A 20,215-nucleotide genomic window follows, 5' to 3' on the forward strand; every position below is an offset into this window, starting at 1 on the left:
GTTTGAATCTTCCCTATTCTCAAAGGGAAAAGCTTGATCACATCAACTCTGTCTATCCCTCTCATCATTTTAAAGACCTCTATCAAGTCCCCCCTTAACCTTCTGCGCTCCAGAGAATAAAGACCTAACTTATTCAACCTATCTCTGTAACTTAGTTGTTGAAACCCAGGCAACATTCCAGTAAATCTCCTCTGTACTCAATTCAGTTTAGTTTATTGTCACGTGTACCGAGGTACAGTGAAAAGCTTTTGTTGCATGATAACCAGTCAGCAGAAAGACAATACATGATTACAATCTCTCCATACATGTAGATACATGATGAAGGAATATAGACACAAAAAGCTGGAGAAACTTAGCGAGAAAGGTAGCATCTCTTTAGAGAAGGAATGGGTGACGTTGCAGGTCGAGACCCTTCTTCGACCCGACACGTCACCCATTCCTTCTCAACAGAGATGTTGCCTGTCCCGCTGAGTTACTCCATCTTGTGTTTATCTTCGGTTTAAACCAGCCTCTGCAGTTCCTTCTTACACATGATAAAGGAATAATGTTTAGTGCAAGATAAAGCCAGCAAAGTCTGATCAAAGATGGCCCGAGGGTCATCAAAGATGTAGATAGTAGTTCAGCAAATGTAACTTTTTTTATTGGAAATTGATATTTCCAGTTGAATCACCCTACAATGACTTATCAACTTCTCTGTTGACTTAATAGGTGGAACTCCCGGCTCTGGCGGTCAATTATCAAATAAGAGTTTAAGTGTCAACGTTGTGATTCCATTTAATGATGATCCTTTTGGAGTTTTCATTCTGGATGCTGAAAGCCAGGAGAGGGAAGTTGCTGAAGATGTGCTTTCAGTTGAGGACATGTCCTATATAACAAACTTCACAATTCTGCGGCAAAGAGGCGCATTTGGAGATGTTCGAGTCGGATGGGAGATACTGTCCAATGCATTCAGAAATGGACTGCCTGACATGACGGACCTCATCCTCGTTGGAACATTTCCCAGTTCTGTTGAATTCCGTCCTCATGCCAGACGGCATCGCACGGGGACAGATGTTCTGTACTTCAGTGGGGCAGAGCATGTCTACGGAACTGTTAGCCCAGAATATCATCCCAGGATGAATAACACAATTACTAATTTTACATTGACTGCTTGGGTGATACCCGATCCCAACACTAATGGGTTCATCATATCAAAAGCAAGTGACAATGGCACCGTTTATTATGCTATGAAGTTGATGACAAATGAATCCTTTATCTCAGTAACGTTTTGCTATAACCTGTTGAGCTCAAATATTACCCATGTTGTCTCAGTAACTGCATTGAAATATATGGACGAAAATACTTGGATACATATTATAATTGTAGTGGCGGAAGGAACAATTGCATTTTATTTGGACGGGATTCTACTTCCACATGGCATCAAGTATCTCAAAGGAGAAACAATTGCAGATGGTAAGTAGTTAAAATCTAATGATTGTGTAGAGTTTGACGGTGCATTTGTAATAGTCAGTTTGAGCCAGTAGCACCTTTCTTCTTCTTCTTCCATTTGAAAGATTCATATGCATAGAACATGTTTGCAGATGATGTCATGTCAAAATGAGACATGTGCTCAACATCCACATTTGTGTATGTGTGCACACACATTGTATACAATGGACTGATCTAGGTTCAAGGAGTGTACTGTTGATATATGCTTTAGTGAGAATTATAAAAAAGTCAATTGCAGAGTAAACTTGCTAATCAGACCATTCATTATTTTGATTTAAATAGATGACAATAGACAATATAGGTGCAGGAGCAGGCCATTTGACCCTTCGAGCCAGCACTGCCATTCAATGTGATCATGGCTGATCATCCCCAATCAGTACCCCGTTCCTGCCTTCTCCCCATATCCCCTGACTCCGCTATTTTTAAGAGCCCTCTCTAGCTCTCTTGAAAGCATCCAGAGAACCTACCTCCACCACCCTCTGAGGCAGAGAATTCCACAGACTCACCACTCTCTGTGAGAAAAAGTGTTTCCTCTTCTCCGTTCTAAATAGCTTACTCCTTATTCTTAAACTGTGGCCCCTGGTTCTGGACTCCCCCAACATCAGGAACATGTTTGCTGCCTCAATCGTGTCCAAGCCCTTAACAATCTTATATGTATCATTGAGATCGCCTCTCATCCTTCTAAACTCCAGAGTGTACAAGCCCAGCTGCTCCATTTTCTCAGCATATGACAGTCCTGCCATCCCAGAAATTAACCTTGTAAACCTACGCTGCACTCCCTCAATAGCAAGAATGTCCTTCCTCACATTAGGGGACCAAAACTGCACACAATACTCCAGGTGTGGTCTCACTAAGGCTCTGTACAACTGCAGAAGGACCTCTTTGCTCCTATATTCAATTCCTCTTATTATAAAGGCCAACATGCCATTCGTTTTTTTCACTGCCTGCTGTGCCTGCATGCTCACTTTCATAGACTGATGTACAAGGACCCCCAGATCACGTTGTGCTTCCCCTTTTCCCAACTTGACGCCATTTAGATAGTAATATGATGGGATGAATGTTGTACAACAAATAAATCAATTGAAAGTCTACTTTAGGTTCAGAACAAAATCAGCAACTCTACCAGTAAAAGCTGAGCTATTTCTCTAGAAAAAAGGAATTCGAAGGATAATGATATATAAATTATTTATATTAAATGAATCTCAGTTGCATAAAACAGTATGGACACCAATATTCATGTTCATAAATGTTAGGAGAAGAATTAGGCCATTCAGCCCATTCAATCATGGCTGATCTATCTCTCCCTGGTAATCCTATTGTCCTTCTCATCTCCTTCCTAAAGAAACGTCCTTTAACTCTGAGGATATGACCTCTGGTCCTAGACTCTCCCACTAGTAGAAGCATCCTCTGCACATCCACTCTATCCAAGCCTTTCACTATTTGGTAAGTTTCAATGAGGTCCACCCTCATCCTTCTTAACTCCAGCGAGTAGAGGCCCAGTGCCGATAAATGCTCACCCTATGTTAACCCACTCATTCTTGGAATCTATATTACTAAAAGTCTGATCTTGACCGCTTTTGGCCCACTCTGCTGCTATTTCCGAGACCGCCACCTACGGCCGTCATTTTTGGCCACCTCGCTCAGAGCCCCCCTCCGCCTTTCGGGACCGGAGGATTTTTCCCATCGATGAAAAATCAGAGAGATATTAACGTTTTAAAAAAAATTGCCATTCTCTCTGCTGTCCCTGCTGGTGGCAGGGGGGAGGGACTATAAAACCCGGAAGTGGTGTGCCTCACTCAGTCTCTGCAAGATTGAGGAAGCCTGAGGGTCATATCTCTCTGAGCTGTGAATAACACTCAACACATGTCTACTCAACTGTGAGTGCCTTTAATGTGGTTCTAAAATACTTGCAAAAAGTGTCTATTGTTTCTAAAATGGTTGCAAAAAGTGTCTCTATTGGTTCTAAAATGCTTGCAAAAAGTGTCTTTTTGGGTTCTAAAATGGTTGCAAAAAGTGTCTATTGGTTCTAAAATGCTTACAAAATGTGTCTATTGGTTCAAAAATGCTTACAAAAAGTGTCTCTATTGGTTCTAAAATGCTTGCAAAAAGTGTCTCTATTGGTTTTAAAATGATTGCAAAAAGTGTCTCTATTGGTTCTAAAATGGTTGCAAAAAGTGTCTCTATTGGTTCTAAAATGGTTGCAAAAAGTGTCTATTGGTTCTACAATGGTTGCAAAAAGTGTCTATTGGTTCTAAAATGGTTGCAAAAAGTGTCTATTGATTCTAACATGCTTGCAAAAAGTGTCTATTGGTTCTAAAATGCTTGCAAAAAGTGTCTATTGGCTGTTGTGGGTGGTGGTAACTGTTTTGAAAGGTTGCATTGCAAAAAAAAAAAGGCTGTTGTTGGTGGTGGTAACTGCTTTAAAAGGCTACACCGCAAAAACAAATGTCTGGTGGTGGTGGTGGTAATTGCTTTTAAATGGCTGCACTGGAAAATAAATGACTTGTTGTTGGTGGTAACTGCTTTGAAAGGCTGCTGCACATCAAAAAGAATGGCTATTTTTGGTGGTGGTAACTGCTTTGAAAGGCTGCATGGCAAAAAAAAGGCTGTTGTTGGTGGAAACTTGACAACTTCCTGTTTGCAAGAATATTGATTTTAGATAAAACGCTACCACTTACAGCTGTGATTTTTGACCATCTTACTCAGTTCCTCGCCGCTCATCAGGTGCAGAGGATTCTTCCCATCAATTAAAAATAAAAGTGGTGTTAGTGTTAAAAAAAGGTTTGAGAATCTCTCTACTGTCAATCATGCCATGAAGGCCACGCCCCTTCCAGTTGGAGGGGGAGGGATTATAAAACCCGTAAGTGTGGGTGTGGCTCAGTCTCCGCAAGATGGTAGAGAGAGAGGTCACGACTGTCTGAGCTGTGAATCAACTGAACACACTGAATGTCTACTGAACTATGAGTGTGGTGTTTTCTGTGGTTTTATAGTAGTTTTATGGTGGTTTCACCCTGCTTGAAATGGCATGAAACTGCACTAGCATTGTGTGGCCTTGCACCCTGCTTGAAGTGGTAAGAAACTGCACTTGAGTTTGGTGGCTTTGCACCCTGCTTGTAATGGTAGGAATCTGCATTTGAATTTGGTTGCCTTACACCCTGCTTGAAGTGGAATTTCAAAGAATGGCCGTGAGTCAACTGTTAGTCCACCAGCCGTTAGTGAGCTGCCAGCACATCAGGCTTGAGTAACTGAGCTGCCACCTCAAGAATCCATTTGGCCCACAATGTCCATACTAACCAGTCCCTTCAGCCCACAGTGCCCATACTAGATCAGGGGACCAGCCCTCCCGTGTGAACATGGGACCCAACGGGTCCCACTTAGTCTAGTCATTCCTATAAACCAATATTGGGTGACAGGGCAATTTACCTAATGTATACCTCATGTATACAAGTGGGGTTGAGGAGGGAGGGTACCTGAGGGAAACCAGCTTACAAGAGTATGGTAGCAGAAATGTAAGTGATTTGAGCATTACTATTAACATTTTACTAGCAGAAATCTTTTCTGTGGAAAGTTCAAACTTAATTCTGTGCAGTCTTAATCTGAGCTGCAAAAATAGTAAATCAACACTTGAAAACCAAGATCTATTTTGCCTCAAGTCTAGAAGAATGCAAGGTGAGAATCGAGAAATGGGGACATAATCTTAAAATAGGGGAGTTGGTCATTTAAGGCAGAGGTAAGGAGGAAATATTTTCCTGGAACTCAATATATTTAAGACTGAGATGGGCAGAAAGACTTTTGAGTTATGCGATCGACAGCCAAAAGAAAGTTTAGCCCATAGATTAAACTAGCCATGATCTTCTTGAATGGCTGGACAGGCTTGAAATGCTACTCTTGCCTTTTTAAGTAATAGTCACTCATTTGTCAATTCCTCTCTTTGTAGTGTAGCATATTGTTTAATTTACAGATTTCTGTGCCATAATTTAACATTTCATGTCATGTTTTATACATTAGATCTATGCACCAGCACCGTAAAAGAGGATTATAATTTGGAGAAAAATTATAAAAATACTTTAAAATATTATTATCTTAAGTTGTTTCAAATTATATTATGTGTCTCCAGGACCTGGTATTCTAACTGTTGGGGCAACTACTGACGGGCAGAACAGGTTCACAGGACTAATGCAGGATGTGAGGATATATGTCTGTAAACTGGATCGAGAAGAAATTCATGAAATTCACGCTAGCCCAGCAAAGGCTGATCTGCACCCAATATCTGGATACCTGGAGTACAGAAGAGGGGAGAGGAAGAAGTCATTCATCGTTGCTGCAAGAGATGATGCTGAAGAGGAAGGGGAGGAATCGTTTGTCTTAAAACTGACTAGCGTGAACGGTGGAGCCAGAATCTCACAGGATAATGCCACGGCCAGACTGCGAATAGAGAAAAGTGACAATGCCAATGGATTGTTTGGTTTCACCGGCACCTGCATACCACAGGTGACATACGTATTTTCACATTGTACATGTTTACAGGCAAGCTTCATTATGTGTGGGAAGGAACGGCAGATGCTGGTTTAAATTTGCATTAAACAAAAAATTAATTTGAGTTTCTATGACTGTTGGCAGATCAATTTCCCTCCTGGGATAAATAAAGTTTTATCGCATCGTAAACCGAAGATAGACACAAAGTTGGAGTAACTCAATGGGGTCAGACAGCATCTCTGGAGAAAAGGAGTGGGTGATGTTTCAGGTCGAGATCCTTCTTCAGATAACCTTCAGCCTATTCCTTTTCTCCAGAGATGCTGTCTGACCGGCTGAGTTACTCCAGCTTTTTGTGTCTATCTTCAAGTTCAAGTTCAAGTGAGTTTATTGTCATGTGTCCCTGATAGGACAATGAAATTCTTGCTTTGCTTCAGCACATAGAACATAGTAGGCATTTACTACAAAACAGGTCAATGTGTCCATATACTATAATATAAATATATACACACATGAATAATAAACTGATAAAGTGCAAATAACAGATAATTGGTTATTAATAATCAGAGTTTTGTCTGAGCCAGGTTTAATAGCCTGATGGCTGTGGGGCAGTTGCTATTCCTGAACCTGGTTGTTGCAGTCTTCAGGCTCCTGTACCTTCTACCTGAAGGTAGCAGGGAGATGAGTGTGTGGCCAGGATGGTGTGGATCTTTGATGATACTGCCATCCTTTTTGAGGCAGTGACTGTGATAAATCCCCTCGATGGAAGGAAGGTCAGAGCCGATGATGGACTGGGCAGTGTTTACTACTTTTTGTAGTCTTTTCCTTTCCAGGGCGCTCAAATTGCCGAACCAAGCCACGATGCAACCGGTCAGCATGCTCTCTACTGTGCACCTGTAGAAGTTAGAGAGAGTCTTCCTTGACAATCCGACTCTCCGTAGTCTTCTCAGGAAGTAGAGGCGCTGATGAGCTTTCTTGATAATTGCATTAGTGTTCTCGGACCAGGAAAGATCTTCAGAGATGTGCACGCCCAGGATTTGAAGTTCTTGGCCCTTTCAACCATCGACCCGTTGATATAAACGGGGCTGTGGGTCCCCATCCTACTCCTTCCAAAGTCCACAATCAGTCTTCAATATGTGATATTTCAGTCTAGTTTCATGAGGTTTTGTAGGATTTGGACCAAGTTGGGACTAGTGTAGCTGGGGCATGTTGGCAGGTGTGGGCAGGTTGGGCTGAAGGGTCTGTTTCCACACTGTAAAACTCTATGACTAAGTTTGCAGTTCTTTACATTTGGACATGAAACATTGTAGCCCAGAAGAGATGCGTTGACCATTCTGTCTGTCAGTATCATCTGCAAATCTTTACCCATTGATAATCCTCACCACTGTAAGTCTTAACGTACAAATATTTATTTAATTTCCTTAAGGTTCAATAATGCATGAACTCTCTGTCATAATGTGTTCCATGATCCAGCAATTTCCAAGCAATTTTTCAAATCTGTTTTGGGATATGTAGTCACTGACTCCCAACCACCATCTTGAATCTTTTATAACTTGAATGGATTTAATTTGTTGTATTTATTCTCAATGGCATACGTTTTTCTGAAGTCTTAAATTATTTTAGGCAGTATATACGTCATTTCCTGTTTTTCCTGTTAGAATGTTTGGTGTCATAATTGGTTTTCATCTATACATCTTTCCACCTTTTCAGTTAACCTGTCCATATTATGATGGATAATTGTATATTAATTATGGCTGTTTGCAAAACCTGTATTGGAAAATTTCAAGTGGTTAAGTCTAAAATTAAGCATGTATGCAGAAAACAAAAGTAGACCAATGATGAACACATCCTTGCACCTTGTAGCAATGTTACAACATTTTGAGATTTTAAAAATCAAGTCTGTAATATCCCATCAGATAAAGCATAAAAAGAAGTTTAATTTGACACCTAATTCACTTTCATATCTTCAGTATTAAAAAAGTTAAGGCCATTTTCATACTCGGAAATTAGCATCTTGTTCCCTATTGCTTTTCCATTGACTTAACACAAAAGCTGTGATCGAGGACAGTCATAAGCCCATAACTTTCATAAAAATTTAGAGAACTGAAATAAATTTTCAGTTATTATAGATTGAAGCATTCTGAAACAAATATGAAACAATCTTACTTAGATGACTTGAAATTAAAGCGTTTAATTAGTTAGTTACCTAATTTTAGCTAATTACAAAATTCAATTACTAGATCTAAACGTCTATCAATTTCTTAAGAATAGATTAACATTTTTAAATAGCCTAAGTGTCCAAATAACATTGACACAAGAATTCACAATATAACATCATTTTTAAATCTCATTGTCATGGATTTATAGGCCAAATGGAAGGTATTTAATGTTTAATACCTGTAAATTAATGGCCATTTAAATAAATCTTGCGAGTGGGTTTTTCTGGAACACGATAATTTGGAACGTTGCGGTTGCGGTGAATTTAAACCCCTTATCGGCAGGAAAAATACTGCTGGATCGTATGAGGGAAAAAATCACCATTTCGCAACGTAAAATGTGATTTAAAGGCATCTTAAGAAACTTTTATACATGAAATAAACGGCTTTCCTTTACCTGTCCCGTACCTGAATTCCGTCCCCGTTGTCGGCGTTGACGGCTTTAGAAGCTGATTTTAAAATTACTCCAGCACAGAACGGCCGTCGGAACAATTCTTCAGCAAAAACTTGCACTTCAACAATATATAATCCAGGACAAGGTAGGAAAAAAATGCGTTTTAACCCCGCCCCTCCCTCAAAGGCACCAAAATCGCGCACACGGCCAGTGGCAGAACTGCAGTGCCGCTGAAGGTAAGTATTGTAACATACCTACTTGTTGGTGTTCCAGCAGTATTCTGCAAACTTTAGCCCTAAATGTCTTCCCTTCATAGATATCTAACTGTGCTCTATTTACTTATTTCTTCCTTTATCACAAAGTTGCTTCTGTTTCCCTCACAAGGAACGATAATAAGTTGTTTTTAAATTAAGGTGTTTTGTGCAGTTAACCAGCAAATCTTTCTTTTGTTTTTCACTTGCAGACATCCAGTGAAGGGTCAACAATATCATGTATTGTTGAAAGAACAAGAGGCGCCTTGGACTCTGTCTTTGTGAATTACAATATCACCCAGGTTGAATTTGACCACAGCAATATGAGTGATTTTGGCAATCCTATTGGTACTATCACCTTTGTTCCCTGGCAAAACTCTGAGGTGAAAAGAAATCTAAACAACAAAGAAAGTTTAAATGCAGAGATGTATAGCACTTTTAATCACTATAAGATGGTGCCAAGTAATTGCACAAATGTCATGTTATCTTGAATTTCTGATTGCAAATGCATATGTGTAGAAGGCAAATTGAGTGATAGACCACAATAGGTTCAGAGCAGATTTGGTAACAACTAACATGGACATTAAATTAGTAGATTGGCAGCATTCAAGCTCAATGGTGCTGCATTGAGGCTTGGATTCCAGAAACATGTTATTTGAAAGCTGTTGGCTACATGTTATCACCAGGGCTGTAATCACTGGTTATGTGAAGGTAAAGTGGAGGATGAATCAACATCTTAGTGTTCTGCCTTGAATAGAAATGAAAGATGTTTTTTTTTGGGTGGGGGGGCCAGCAGTACAGAATTTATATTTAAAGAGATGAAAAACATTCTGTTTCCTGGGATGTCAGGACTTTCCTATGAAGAAAGACTGGATAGACTCGGCTTGTACTCGCTAGAATTTAGAAGATTGAGGGGATATCTTATAGAAACTTACAAAATTCTTAAGGGGTTGGACAGGCTGGATGCAGGAAGATTGTTCCCGATGTTGGGGAATTCCAGAACAAGGGGTCACAGTTTAAAGATAAGGGGGAAATCTTTTAGGACCAAGATGAGAAAAAACATTTTTCACACAGAGAGTGGTGAATCTCTGGAATTCTCTGCCACAGAAGGTAGTTGAGGCCAGTTCATTGGCTATATTTAAGAGGGAGTTAGATGTGGCCCTTGTGGCTAAAGGGATCAGGAGAGAAGGCAGGTACAGGATACTGAGTTGGATGATCAGCCATGATTATATTGAATGGCGGTGCAGGCTCGAAGGGCCGAATGGCCTACTCCTGCATCTATTTTCTATGTTTCTATGTTTCTACTGGGAATATTGCGCAGGTCAAGCTACACGAACGGGAAGAGAAATAGAGAAAAGGTTGACTGTTTCAGTTCTTATGAATATGCTGATATTTCCAGTATTTTCCATTTCACTTTAGATTTCTAGCATCTGCAGATTTTATTGAATTTCTTTGAGCATATTTTTCTGATAGTTACCGGGCAGTGGCTTTAAAGGATGTTGGTAACGTCTTTCAACATATGGTCACAATAGGATTCTACTGCTGGGCTGAAATCCATTAGAAGAGTGGGGGAAAAAAATCAATATTTTAATAAAAAAGACCAATTTCAAATAAGCTATTAGAGTCAGAGAGTCGTAGAATGATGCAGTGTGGAAACAGGCCCTTCAGCCCAACTTGCCCACACCGGCCAACATGTCCCTGCTGCACTAGTCCCACCTGCCCACGTTTGGTCCATATCCCTCAACTTGTCCTATCCAGGTACCTGTCAAACTGTTTCATGTACGTCGGGATAGTGCCAGCCTCAACTACCTCCTCTGGCAGCTTGTTCCATACACCCACCACCCTTTGTGTGAAAAAGTCACCCCTCGGATTCCTATTAAATCTTTTCCCCTTCACCTTGAACCTATGTCCTCTGGTTTTCAATTCCCCTACTCTGGACAAGAAATTGTGGGCATCTACCCGATTTAGTCTTCTCATGATTTTATACACCTCTATAGGATTGCCCCTCATCCCCCTGTGCTCCAAGGAATAGAGACCTAGCCTACTCAACATCTCCCTATAGCTTAGAACCTCGAGTCCTGGCAACGTCCTCGTAATTTTTTCTGAACCCTTTCATGCTTCGAGACACAAAAGACTGCAAATGCTGGAATCTGGAGTAAAAATGTCCACTGTTCGTTTCTCTCCACAGGTGCTGCCTGACGTGTTGAGTTTCTTCAGCAGGTTTTTTTTTGCTCATTATACAATAGACAATAGGTGCAGGCCACCACCGCCATTCAAAGTGATCATGGCTGATCATCCCCAATCAGTACCCCCTTCCTGCCTTCTCCCCATATCCCCTGACTCCGCTATTTTTAAGAGTCTGATCTAGCTCTCTCTTGAAAGCATCCAGAGAACCTGCCTCCACCGCTCTCTGAGGCAGAGAGTTTCTGTTTAGCTTCCCTATGCAATCCAAGTGTGTTTACATTATCAGAGTGACTATTGGGGCAATGAAGCCCCATTGTCAATTTTCATGAATGTTTTTTTGAAATAATGTTAACATTGGTGAGAAAAACGCATTGCATTACCTTGAAATTAATCTTGAATCGAGGTATGAAGGGAATGGTCCTTTCTTTAAAAGAAAGTAGTTTGCTCTCCCCTCCAAAGAACAAGTTGAAACCATTTTATTATACTTACTTAGGCATTTGTCCTTTACTTTATTCCATTTGTGATTTGTTGCATTTGCATGTGCTGCACAGTGAGTTCTCTATGCTTTGTTCACCTTGACTAATTAAAACGCTTATATAATTAAAAGAAGCGATTTTGTTGCATAATTTTCTAAATGTGCTAAATTAGTAAAAAATATTGCAATTTTTAAAAGCTCTTAATTTTTGTTTCTGGGACATTGATCTTTCATTGTTGTGCTTTTGTTCTCTCGAAGGTTTTGAATGTCCATGTTCTAAATGATGATTTACCTGAGCTTGCTGAGCACTTCATAATTTCCCTGGTTTCAGCGATTTCTGGAGACGGGAAAGTGGGCTCTACTCCAACTAGTGGGGCCAGCATAGACCCAGAGAAAGCAAGCACACAAGTCGTAATAAAATCTAGTGACCATCCATATGGTAATTATGTTAAAATGTGCATTGTGTACGTCCAAGTAATAATCGTTGCCATTAGAGTAGTTAATGATTATCTGTAATGTGGTCTGACATGCAAAGCCTGTGTTGATTTCCAAACCTACATCACTCTCCTCTTCCCCACCCCCCTCCCCCCCCCCAACCACACCAAACATGTGACTGGCATCAATGATTCCTTTCTTGTGAGAAAAGAGTGCACTGCCTATAATCAGAATGTTGCAACCACTAACTCAATAATAATTTGTTGACCTGCTGTTCATCACTAATGCTAACGATTTAAGTTCGAACTTTCCAGGCACCTTTGAGATTTTAGATAGTCTATGAGGGAATATATATGTACTGCAGCATTTCTCTTCAGCAAGGAAATAAAAAAAAAACGTTGGTTAGACCGATCCTATCTAATATATTTAATAATTTTTCATGGATAATCACTATATGTGCTTCAGTTGTCAAAGCAAAAAAAAAACTTGCAACAGTAAACTGTGGACTGGGAATGTTGTAGAAAAGAGACACCTTGGGTTAAAGATACATAGTTCTATTAAAGTGGCAACACAGGAAAACAGGGTGATGAAGAAGACATTTGGTGTGCTTGCCTTCATCAATCAGAGTATTGAATGCAGGAGGATGGTACTTTTGGAGTACTGTGTCTATATCTTGTCACCTTGCGATATGATGAATGTCATTAAGCTGGAAAGGATGCAAAGAAAAGGTTACAAGGCCTCGAGGGATTGAGTTATAAGATAGTGTACAACTTTTTCTCCTGGAGTTTGATTCCTGAGGGATGACGTTTTAATGAGGTTTATAGCATCAAGGGGAACACAGATAAGGTGAATAACCACAGTCTTTCCCCCAGTGTTGAGGGGTACAATAGAGAGAATAGTTTTAAGATGAAAGGGGTAGGATTTATCAAGGACCCGATGCTAACTCTTTCATCTTAGATATGTGGAATGAGTTGCCTGAGGAAATACAAAATGAGGTGCCTTGGAGAGGTAAAGTGCGAGTCTTTGGCTCAAGAGTCTTTGGCTCGGAGGCTGAGGCGAGGAAACTACATTTAATCGGTTGTGTGTGTGTGTGTATAATTAAATGTTTTAAGTTAAATATTTAAACTTGTGATGGCAGAAACAACAGTGCGTTTGTTACAGGATGTGGGAAGTCCGGGCACTGCTGGTGTCACTGACCACTAAACCTGTGGGAACTGTGTCCAGATGCAGCTCCTCAGGGAGCTAGTTAGGGAACTGGAGCAGCAGCTGGGATGACCTGCGGTCCTTCCGGGAAGATGAAAGCTTCCTGGACAGGACCTACAGTCAGGTCGTCACGCCAAGGGTACAGGAGGTGAGATGGTTCGAGACGGAAAGAGAGGGGATGAAATGAGTACAGGAGACTTTGGTGGAGGTACCTCTTGAAAACAGGCACACCCTCTTGGGAGCTGTCGGGGCAGACGACATTTACAGTCCGAGCGGCAGGCAGGACTGTGACAAGAATCCCGGCACTGAGACTCGACCGGCGAGACCGATGTCAGGCAGAGCCACAGTGGTGGGTGACTCCATTGTCAGGTGCGGACAGTAGATTCTGTGGAGACGGGCGAGATTCGAGGATGGTGTGTTGCCTCCCCAGTGCCAGGGTCCAAGACGTCTCAGACCCACTTCAGAATATCCTCGAGAGGGAAGGTGAGCAGCCGGAAGTAGTTGTGCATGTAGGCACAAATGACGTGGGTAAGGAGGTTCTGCAATGTGAGTATAGAGAACTGGGTAGGAGGCTGAAAAGAAGGACTTCTAGGGTAGTTATCTCTGGTTTGCTTCCACTACCTCATGTTAGTGAGGGTAGGAACAAGGAGGTATGGGAGATGCGTGGCTGAGGAGTTGGTGCCGGGGGCAGGGATTTAGATTTCTGGATCACTGGAATCTCTTCTGGGGCAGGGGTGACCTGTACAAAAGGGACGGGTTGCACCTTAATTGGAGGGGACCAACATTCAGGCAGGCAGGTTTGCTAGTGTTATACAGGTGGGTTTAAACTAAACTGTGGGAGGGTGGAGTCAACATCGTGGAACCGTATGCGTGCAGTTAACAGGGAAGAGTGTGTAGGAAAGATCACATGTAAACTAACAGGGCAGGGGGATGGGGACCAATGCAAGGAGGCAGAGGGACATAAAAGGAGGACAGAAGCAAAAGGTAGAAGGGAGATAAGAAAAACAAACCTGAAAGCCACGTGCCTTAATGCGAGGAGCATTCGTAATAAGGTGGGTAAATTGAATCTGCAGTTAGTAGTTAAGGAATATGATAAAGTTGGAATTACATAGACATGGCTCCAGGGTGACCAAGGCTGGGAGCTAAACATTCAGGGGTTTTCAATATTCAGGAAGGATAGACAGAAAGGAAGAGGAGGTGGGGTGGCATTGCAGGTTAAAGAGAAGATTAATGCAATAGCAAGGGGAGACATTAGGTTGGATGCTGTATAATCTGTATGGGTAGAACTGTGAAAGGGCAGAAAACGCTTGTTGGAGTTGTATACAGACCACCAAACAGCAGTAGGGAGGTTGGGGATAACATCAAGCAGGAAATTAGGGATGCATGTAGCAAAGGTACAGCAGTTATCATGGGCGACTTTAATCCACATATAGATTGGGCCAACCAAATTGGTGACAGTGCTGAGGAGGAGGATTTCCTTGAGTGTACACGGGATGTTTTTTTTTTTCAACCAATATGTAGAAGAACCGACAAGAGGACAGGCTATCTTAGGCTGGGTATAGTGTAATGAGGAAGAATTAGTTAGCGATCTTGTTGTGCAAAGTCCCTTGGGCACCAGTGACCATAATATGGTGGAATTCTGCATTAGGATGGAGAGTGACACAGTTAATTCAGAGACTGAGGGCCTGAACTTGAAGACTTGGTAGGTATGAGACGGGAATTGGCTAGGATAGACTGTCAAACTATACTTGAAAGGTTGATGGTGGAGATGCAATGGCAAAGATTTAAAGTCTGCAGGATGAACTCCAGAAATTGTTCATCCCTGTCTGGTGAAAAAATAAAATGGAAAAAGTGGCTCAACTTGTGGCTAATGAGGGACATCAAGGATAGTGTTAAATCCAAGGAAGAGGCATATCGATTGGACAGAGGAAGCAGCAGACCGGAGGACTGGGAGAAATTTAGAACTCAACAGAGGAGGACAAAGGGGTTAATTAAGAGGGGGGAAAAAGAACATGAAAGAAAGCTTGTGGGGAATATAAAAACTGACTAAAACTTCTTTAAATATGTAAAAATGAAAATATTAGTGAAGACAAATGTAGGTGCCTTACAGTCAGAGACGGGTGAATTTATAATTGGAAACAAGGAAACGGCAGAACAGTTAAACAAGTACTTTGGTTCTGTCTTCACTAAGGAAGACACTAACAATCTCCCAGATATACTAGGGGGTGTAGTGGGAGGAATGAACTGAAAGGAATCAACATTAGTCAGGAAATGATGTTAGGTGAACTGTTGGGACTGAAGGCAGATAAATCCCCAGGGCCTGATGGTCTGCACTCCAGAGTACTCAAGGAGGTGGCCCTAGAAATTGTGGATGCATTGGTGATCATTTTCCTCGACTTTGGATCAGTTCCTATGGAGTGGAGGGTAGCCAATGTAACTCCACTTTCTAAGAAAGGATGGAGAGAGAAAACGGGGAATTCTAGACGTTAGCCTTACATCGGTAGTGGGGAAGATGCTTGAGTCAATTATTAAATATGTTATAGCAACGTATTTGGAAAGCAGTGACAAGATCGAAAGTCAACATGGATTTATGAAGGGGAAATCATGCTTGACTAATCTTCTGAAAATGTTTGACGATATAACAAGTAGAATGGATAAGGGAAAGCCAGTGGATGTGGTGTATCTGGACTTTCAAAAAGCCTTTGACAAGGTCCCACACAAGAGATTAGTGTGCAAAATTAGAGCACATGGTATTGGGGGTAGGGTATTGACATGGATGGAGAACTGATTGGCAGACAGGAAGCAAAGAGCCGCAAGGCTCACTGCTGGGACACCAGTTATTTACAATATATATTAACGGTTTAGCCGAGGGAATTAAATGTGACATCTCCAAGTTTGGGGATGACACAAAGCTGGGTGGCAGTGTGAGCTGTGATGAGGATGCTAGGAGGCTGCAGGGTGACTTGGATAGGATGTGTAAATGCGCAGATGCATGGCAGATGCAGTATAATGTAGATAAATGTGTGGTTATCCACTTTGCTGGCAAGAACAGGAAGGCAGATTATTAGCTGAATGGTGTCAGATTAGGAAAAGGGGAGGTGCAACACGACCTGGGTGTGCGTGTACATCAGTCACTGAAAGAAAGCATGCCGGTACAGCAGGCAGTGAAGAAAGCAAATGGCATGTTGGCCTTTATGCTAGAGGATTTGAGTTTATGAGCAAGGAGGTCCCACTGCAGTTATACAGGGCCCTGGTGAGACCACACCTGGATATGGTGTACAATTTTGGTCACCTAATTATAGGAAGGATGTCAACAAAATAGAGAGAGTACAGAGGAGATTTATTAGAATGTTGCCTGGGTTTCAGCAACTAAGTTACAGAGAAAGGTTGAACAAGTTAGGTCTTTATTCTTTGGAGCGCAGAAGGTTAAGGGGGGACTTGATAGAGGTCTTTAAAATTATGAGAGGGATAGACAGAGTTGACGTGGATAAGCTTTTCCCATTGAGAGTAGGGAAGATTCAAACAAGAGGACATGACTTGAGAATTAAGGGACAGAAGTTTAGGGGTAATACGAGGGGGAACTTCTTTACTCCGAGAGTGGTAGCTGTGTGGAATGAGCTTCCAGTGGAAGTGGTGGAGGCAGGTTCGATTTTATTATTTAAAAATAAATTGGATAGGGAAATGGATGGGAAAGGAATGGAGGGTTATGGTCTGAGTGCAGGTAGATGGGACTAGGGGAGAATAAGTGTTCGGCACGGACTTGAAAGGCCGAGATGGCCTGTTTCCGTGCTGTAATTGTTATATGGTTATATGATATCTAGCTGGCATGAATGCTTCAGATTATTTTGCCAGTATTGAGCAAATTTCCAATATCAGCCAATGTCTGTTTCCCTTCCCAGAGCAGGATAGCACATGCAACATAAATCTCAAACACCTCGGTTTGTAATTTTATTAAATTGTAATTTAGAACCTGAAAAATCTACAATCAACTATTGTACCAAAACTAAGCTAACCATGTAAAGCTCTAACCATGTAAAGCTCAGAATTCTTAACCCAAAACGTGGCCCATCTTTCTGCCTCCACAGATGCTGCTGGCCTATTCATTCCCTCAAGCAGTTTGGTTTTTTGCTTCAGTTTGCAACATTTGCATTCGCTTGTGTCTCTAGGAAATATTACATCTACTGTATAGCTGAGCACCGGCTCCCCTCAAGGCTGTGTGCTCAGCCCGCTGTTGTTCACATTGCTCACACATGACTGTGCTGCCAGATTCAGGGACAATAAGATCATAAAATTCGCAGATGACACAACAGTGGTGGGACACATCAGCGGAGATGACGAATCAATGTACAGGGAGGAAGTAAAACAACTAGTGGACTGGTGCGGCAAAAATAATCTAGAGCTAAATGTCGACAAAACAAAGGAGATGGTTGTCGACTTCAGGAGGGCGCAGCCAAAACACACACCCCTCAACATCAGTGGCACCACAGTGGAGAGAGTGGAGAGCATAAAGTTCCTCGGTGTGCAAATTACATACAGCCTCACCTGGTCCAGGAACACCACTGGGACCGTCAAACGGGCCCATCAGCGACTGCACTTCCTGAGGAAACTAAAACAGGCCTCGCTCCCCACCAACAGCCTCAGGACATTTTACAGGGGCACGGTGGAGTCTGTACTCACGTACTGCATAAATACGTGGTACTCCACCTGCAACTGCTCTGACAGGAAGGCTCTGCAGAGGGTAGTGAGGGGAGCAGAGAGGATCATTGGCGTCTCCCTACCCTCGGTACAAGAACTGTTCCAGAGCCGCTGTCTGAAAAAAGCTCTGAGAATAGCTAAGGACAAACTGCACCCCCTCCACATACACCTGGATCTCCTGCCATCAGGCAAGAGATATCGAAGCATCAAAGCCCGGACTACAAGACTGCTAAACAGCTTCCTACCACAGGCTGTGAGGCTGCTAAACAGTCACTCTGTACTCATAGTCACCTGATTCTGCGGCTTGGCACGGACACTTTAATAACTGGCACTGGCCACTCAAATCAGCTGCCCCGGACATTTTTATGATTGGTTTACTGTATTTTAACGTTGTTGTTTTACCTGCTTTTAACTATTTATACTGTTTATACATTTATTTATACAGTATAAATATTTATACTGTTTCATCAGGGACTGGATTGTTTTTAGTGTTATTATGTGTGAAATGTTTTAAATTTCATGTGCGATGCTCCGCTATTCCCTGGGAAACGTCTTTTCATTTTGCACTGTACAACTGTTGCTTGCAAGATGACAATAAAGGTTGATTGATTGATTGATTGATTGATTGATGTGTTTGCAGGTTTACTGCAGTTTTCCACTGGACCACCACCGGGAACAAATGTCATTGTCTCGCCTGCGTTCTCTGTACCGAGTGTTACGGTGAAGGAGGAGGTTGGTTCGCTCAGATTGCTTGTAGTTCGTGCACAAGGTCTTCTGGGCAATGTCGTGGTTGCGTACCAAACTGTTCCCCTGACGGCTGCGAGCCCATCCGATTATCAAGTAAGCAATAAAGGTTTTTTTTTGTTTGGAAGACTGATGCTTATTTAGTTTCACTTAGTTAAACAAATGTAATAATAGCAACGACTTATCTGAGCATTATCACTCTGCACATTCTTACTCAACACTATTATCACAGCGAAGGTAGACAAAAGTGCTGGAGAAACTCAGCGGGTGCAGCAGCATCTATGGAGCGAAGGAATTAGGCAACGTTTCGGGCCGAAACCCTGAAGAAAAGTAGTGCATCATATAAACCCAAAGACAGTACGGACAAACAGCAGTGCATTTGCTGTTTTCTTGACTGTGTTAAGGCAATCAGTATGGTTTACTGAATGCATGATTGTTTCTTAATTTTTATCTCAATTCTCCCTAGAAATTTAACCTGTTTCAATAGACAATAGACAATAGGTGCAGGAGTAGGCCATTCGGCCCTTCAAGCCAGCACCACCATTCAATGTGATCATGGCTGATCATCCCCAATCAGTACCCCATTCCTGCCTTCTCCCCATATCCACTCACTCTGCTATTTTTAAGAGCCCTATCTAGCTCTCTCTTGAAAGCATCCAGAGAACCTGCCTCCACCGCCCTCTAAGGCAGAGAATTCCACGGACTCGCCACTCTCTGTGAGGAAAAAGTGTTTCCTCGTCTCCATTCAAAATGGCTTACTCTTTATTATTAAACTGGTGCCCCTGGCTCTGGACTCCCCCAACATCGGGAACATGTTTCCTGCCTCTAGCGTGTCCAAGCCCTTAACAATCTTATATATTTCAATGAGATCTCCTCTCATCCTTCTAAAGTTCAGAGTGTACAAGCCCAGCTGCTCCATTCTCTCAGTATATGACAGTCCCGCCATCCCGGGAATTAACCTTGTAAACCTACGCTGCACTCCCTCAATAGCAAGAATGTCCTTCCTCAAATTAGGGGACCAAAACTGCACACAATACTCCAGGTGTGATCTCACTAGGGCTCTGTACAAGATTGTTCCCGATATTGGGGAAGTCCAGAACAAGGGGTCACAGTTTAAGGATAAAGGGGAAATCTTTTAGGACCGAGATGAGGAAAACATTTTTCACACAGAGAGTGGTGAATCTCTGGAATTCTCTGCCGCAGAAGGTAGTTGAGGCCAGTTCATTGGCTATATTTAAGAGGGAGTTAGATGTGGCCCTTGTGGCTAAAGGGATCAGGGGGTATGGAGAGAAGGCAGGTACAGGATACTGAGTTGGATGATCAGCCATGATCATATTGAATGGTGGTGCAAGCTCGAAGGGCCGAATGGCCTACTCCTGTACCTATTTTCTATGTTTCTATGTTCAGAAGGGCCACTTTGCTCCTATATTCGATTCCTCTTGTTATAAAAGCCAACATGCCATTTGCTTTCTTCACTGCCTGCTGTACCTGCATGCTTACTTTCATAGACTGAAGTACAAGGACCTCCGATCCCGTTGTACTTCCCCTTTTCCCAACTTGACACCATTTAGATAGTAATCTGCCTTATTGTTTTTGCTACCAAAGTGGATAACTCACTTTTATCCTCATTAAACTTCATCTGCCATGCATCTGCCCA

The 20,215-nt window shown here is 42.0% G+C and overlaps 1 protein-coding gene across 1 annotated transcript in view; it reads left to right on the forward strand.

The window, feature by feature from the left end:
• adgrv1 (adhesion G protein-coupled receptor V1) overlaps window positions 1-20,215 on the forward strand; it is a 486,575-nt gene that overhangs the window by 70,932 nt on the left and 395,428 nt on the right. The window contains exons 20-24 of the mRNA XM_033017268.1: window positions 709-1,452; window positions 5,606-5,979; window positions 9,035-9,205; window positions 11,740-11,920; window positions 18,455-18,654. Of these exons, the coding sequence (XP_032873159.1) occupies window positions 709-1,452; window positions 5,606-5,979; window positions 9,035-9,205; window positions 11,740-11,920; window positions 18,455-18,654 (1,670 nt within the window). The remainder of the gene's footprint in view (window positions 1-708; window positions 1,453-5,605; window positions 5,980-9,034; window positions 9,206-11,739; window positions 11,921-18,454; window positions 18,655-20,215) is intronic.

The sequence above is a fragment of the Amblyraja radiata genome, chromosome 3, assembly GCF_010909765.2.
Source record: "Amblyraja radiata isolate CabotCenter1 chromosome 3, sAmbRad1.1.pri, whole genome shotgun sequence".
Taxonomy (NCBI): Eukaryota; Metazoa; Chordata; class Chondrichthyes; order Rajiformes; family Rajidae; genus Amblyraja; species Amblyraja radiata.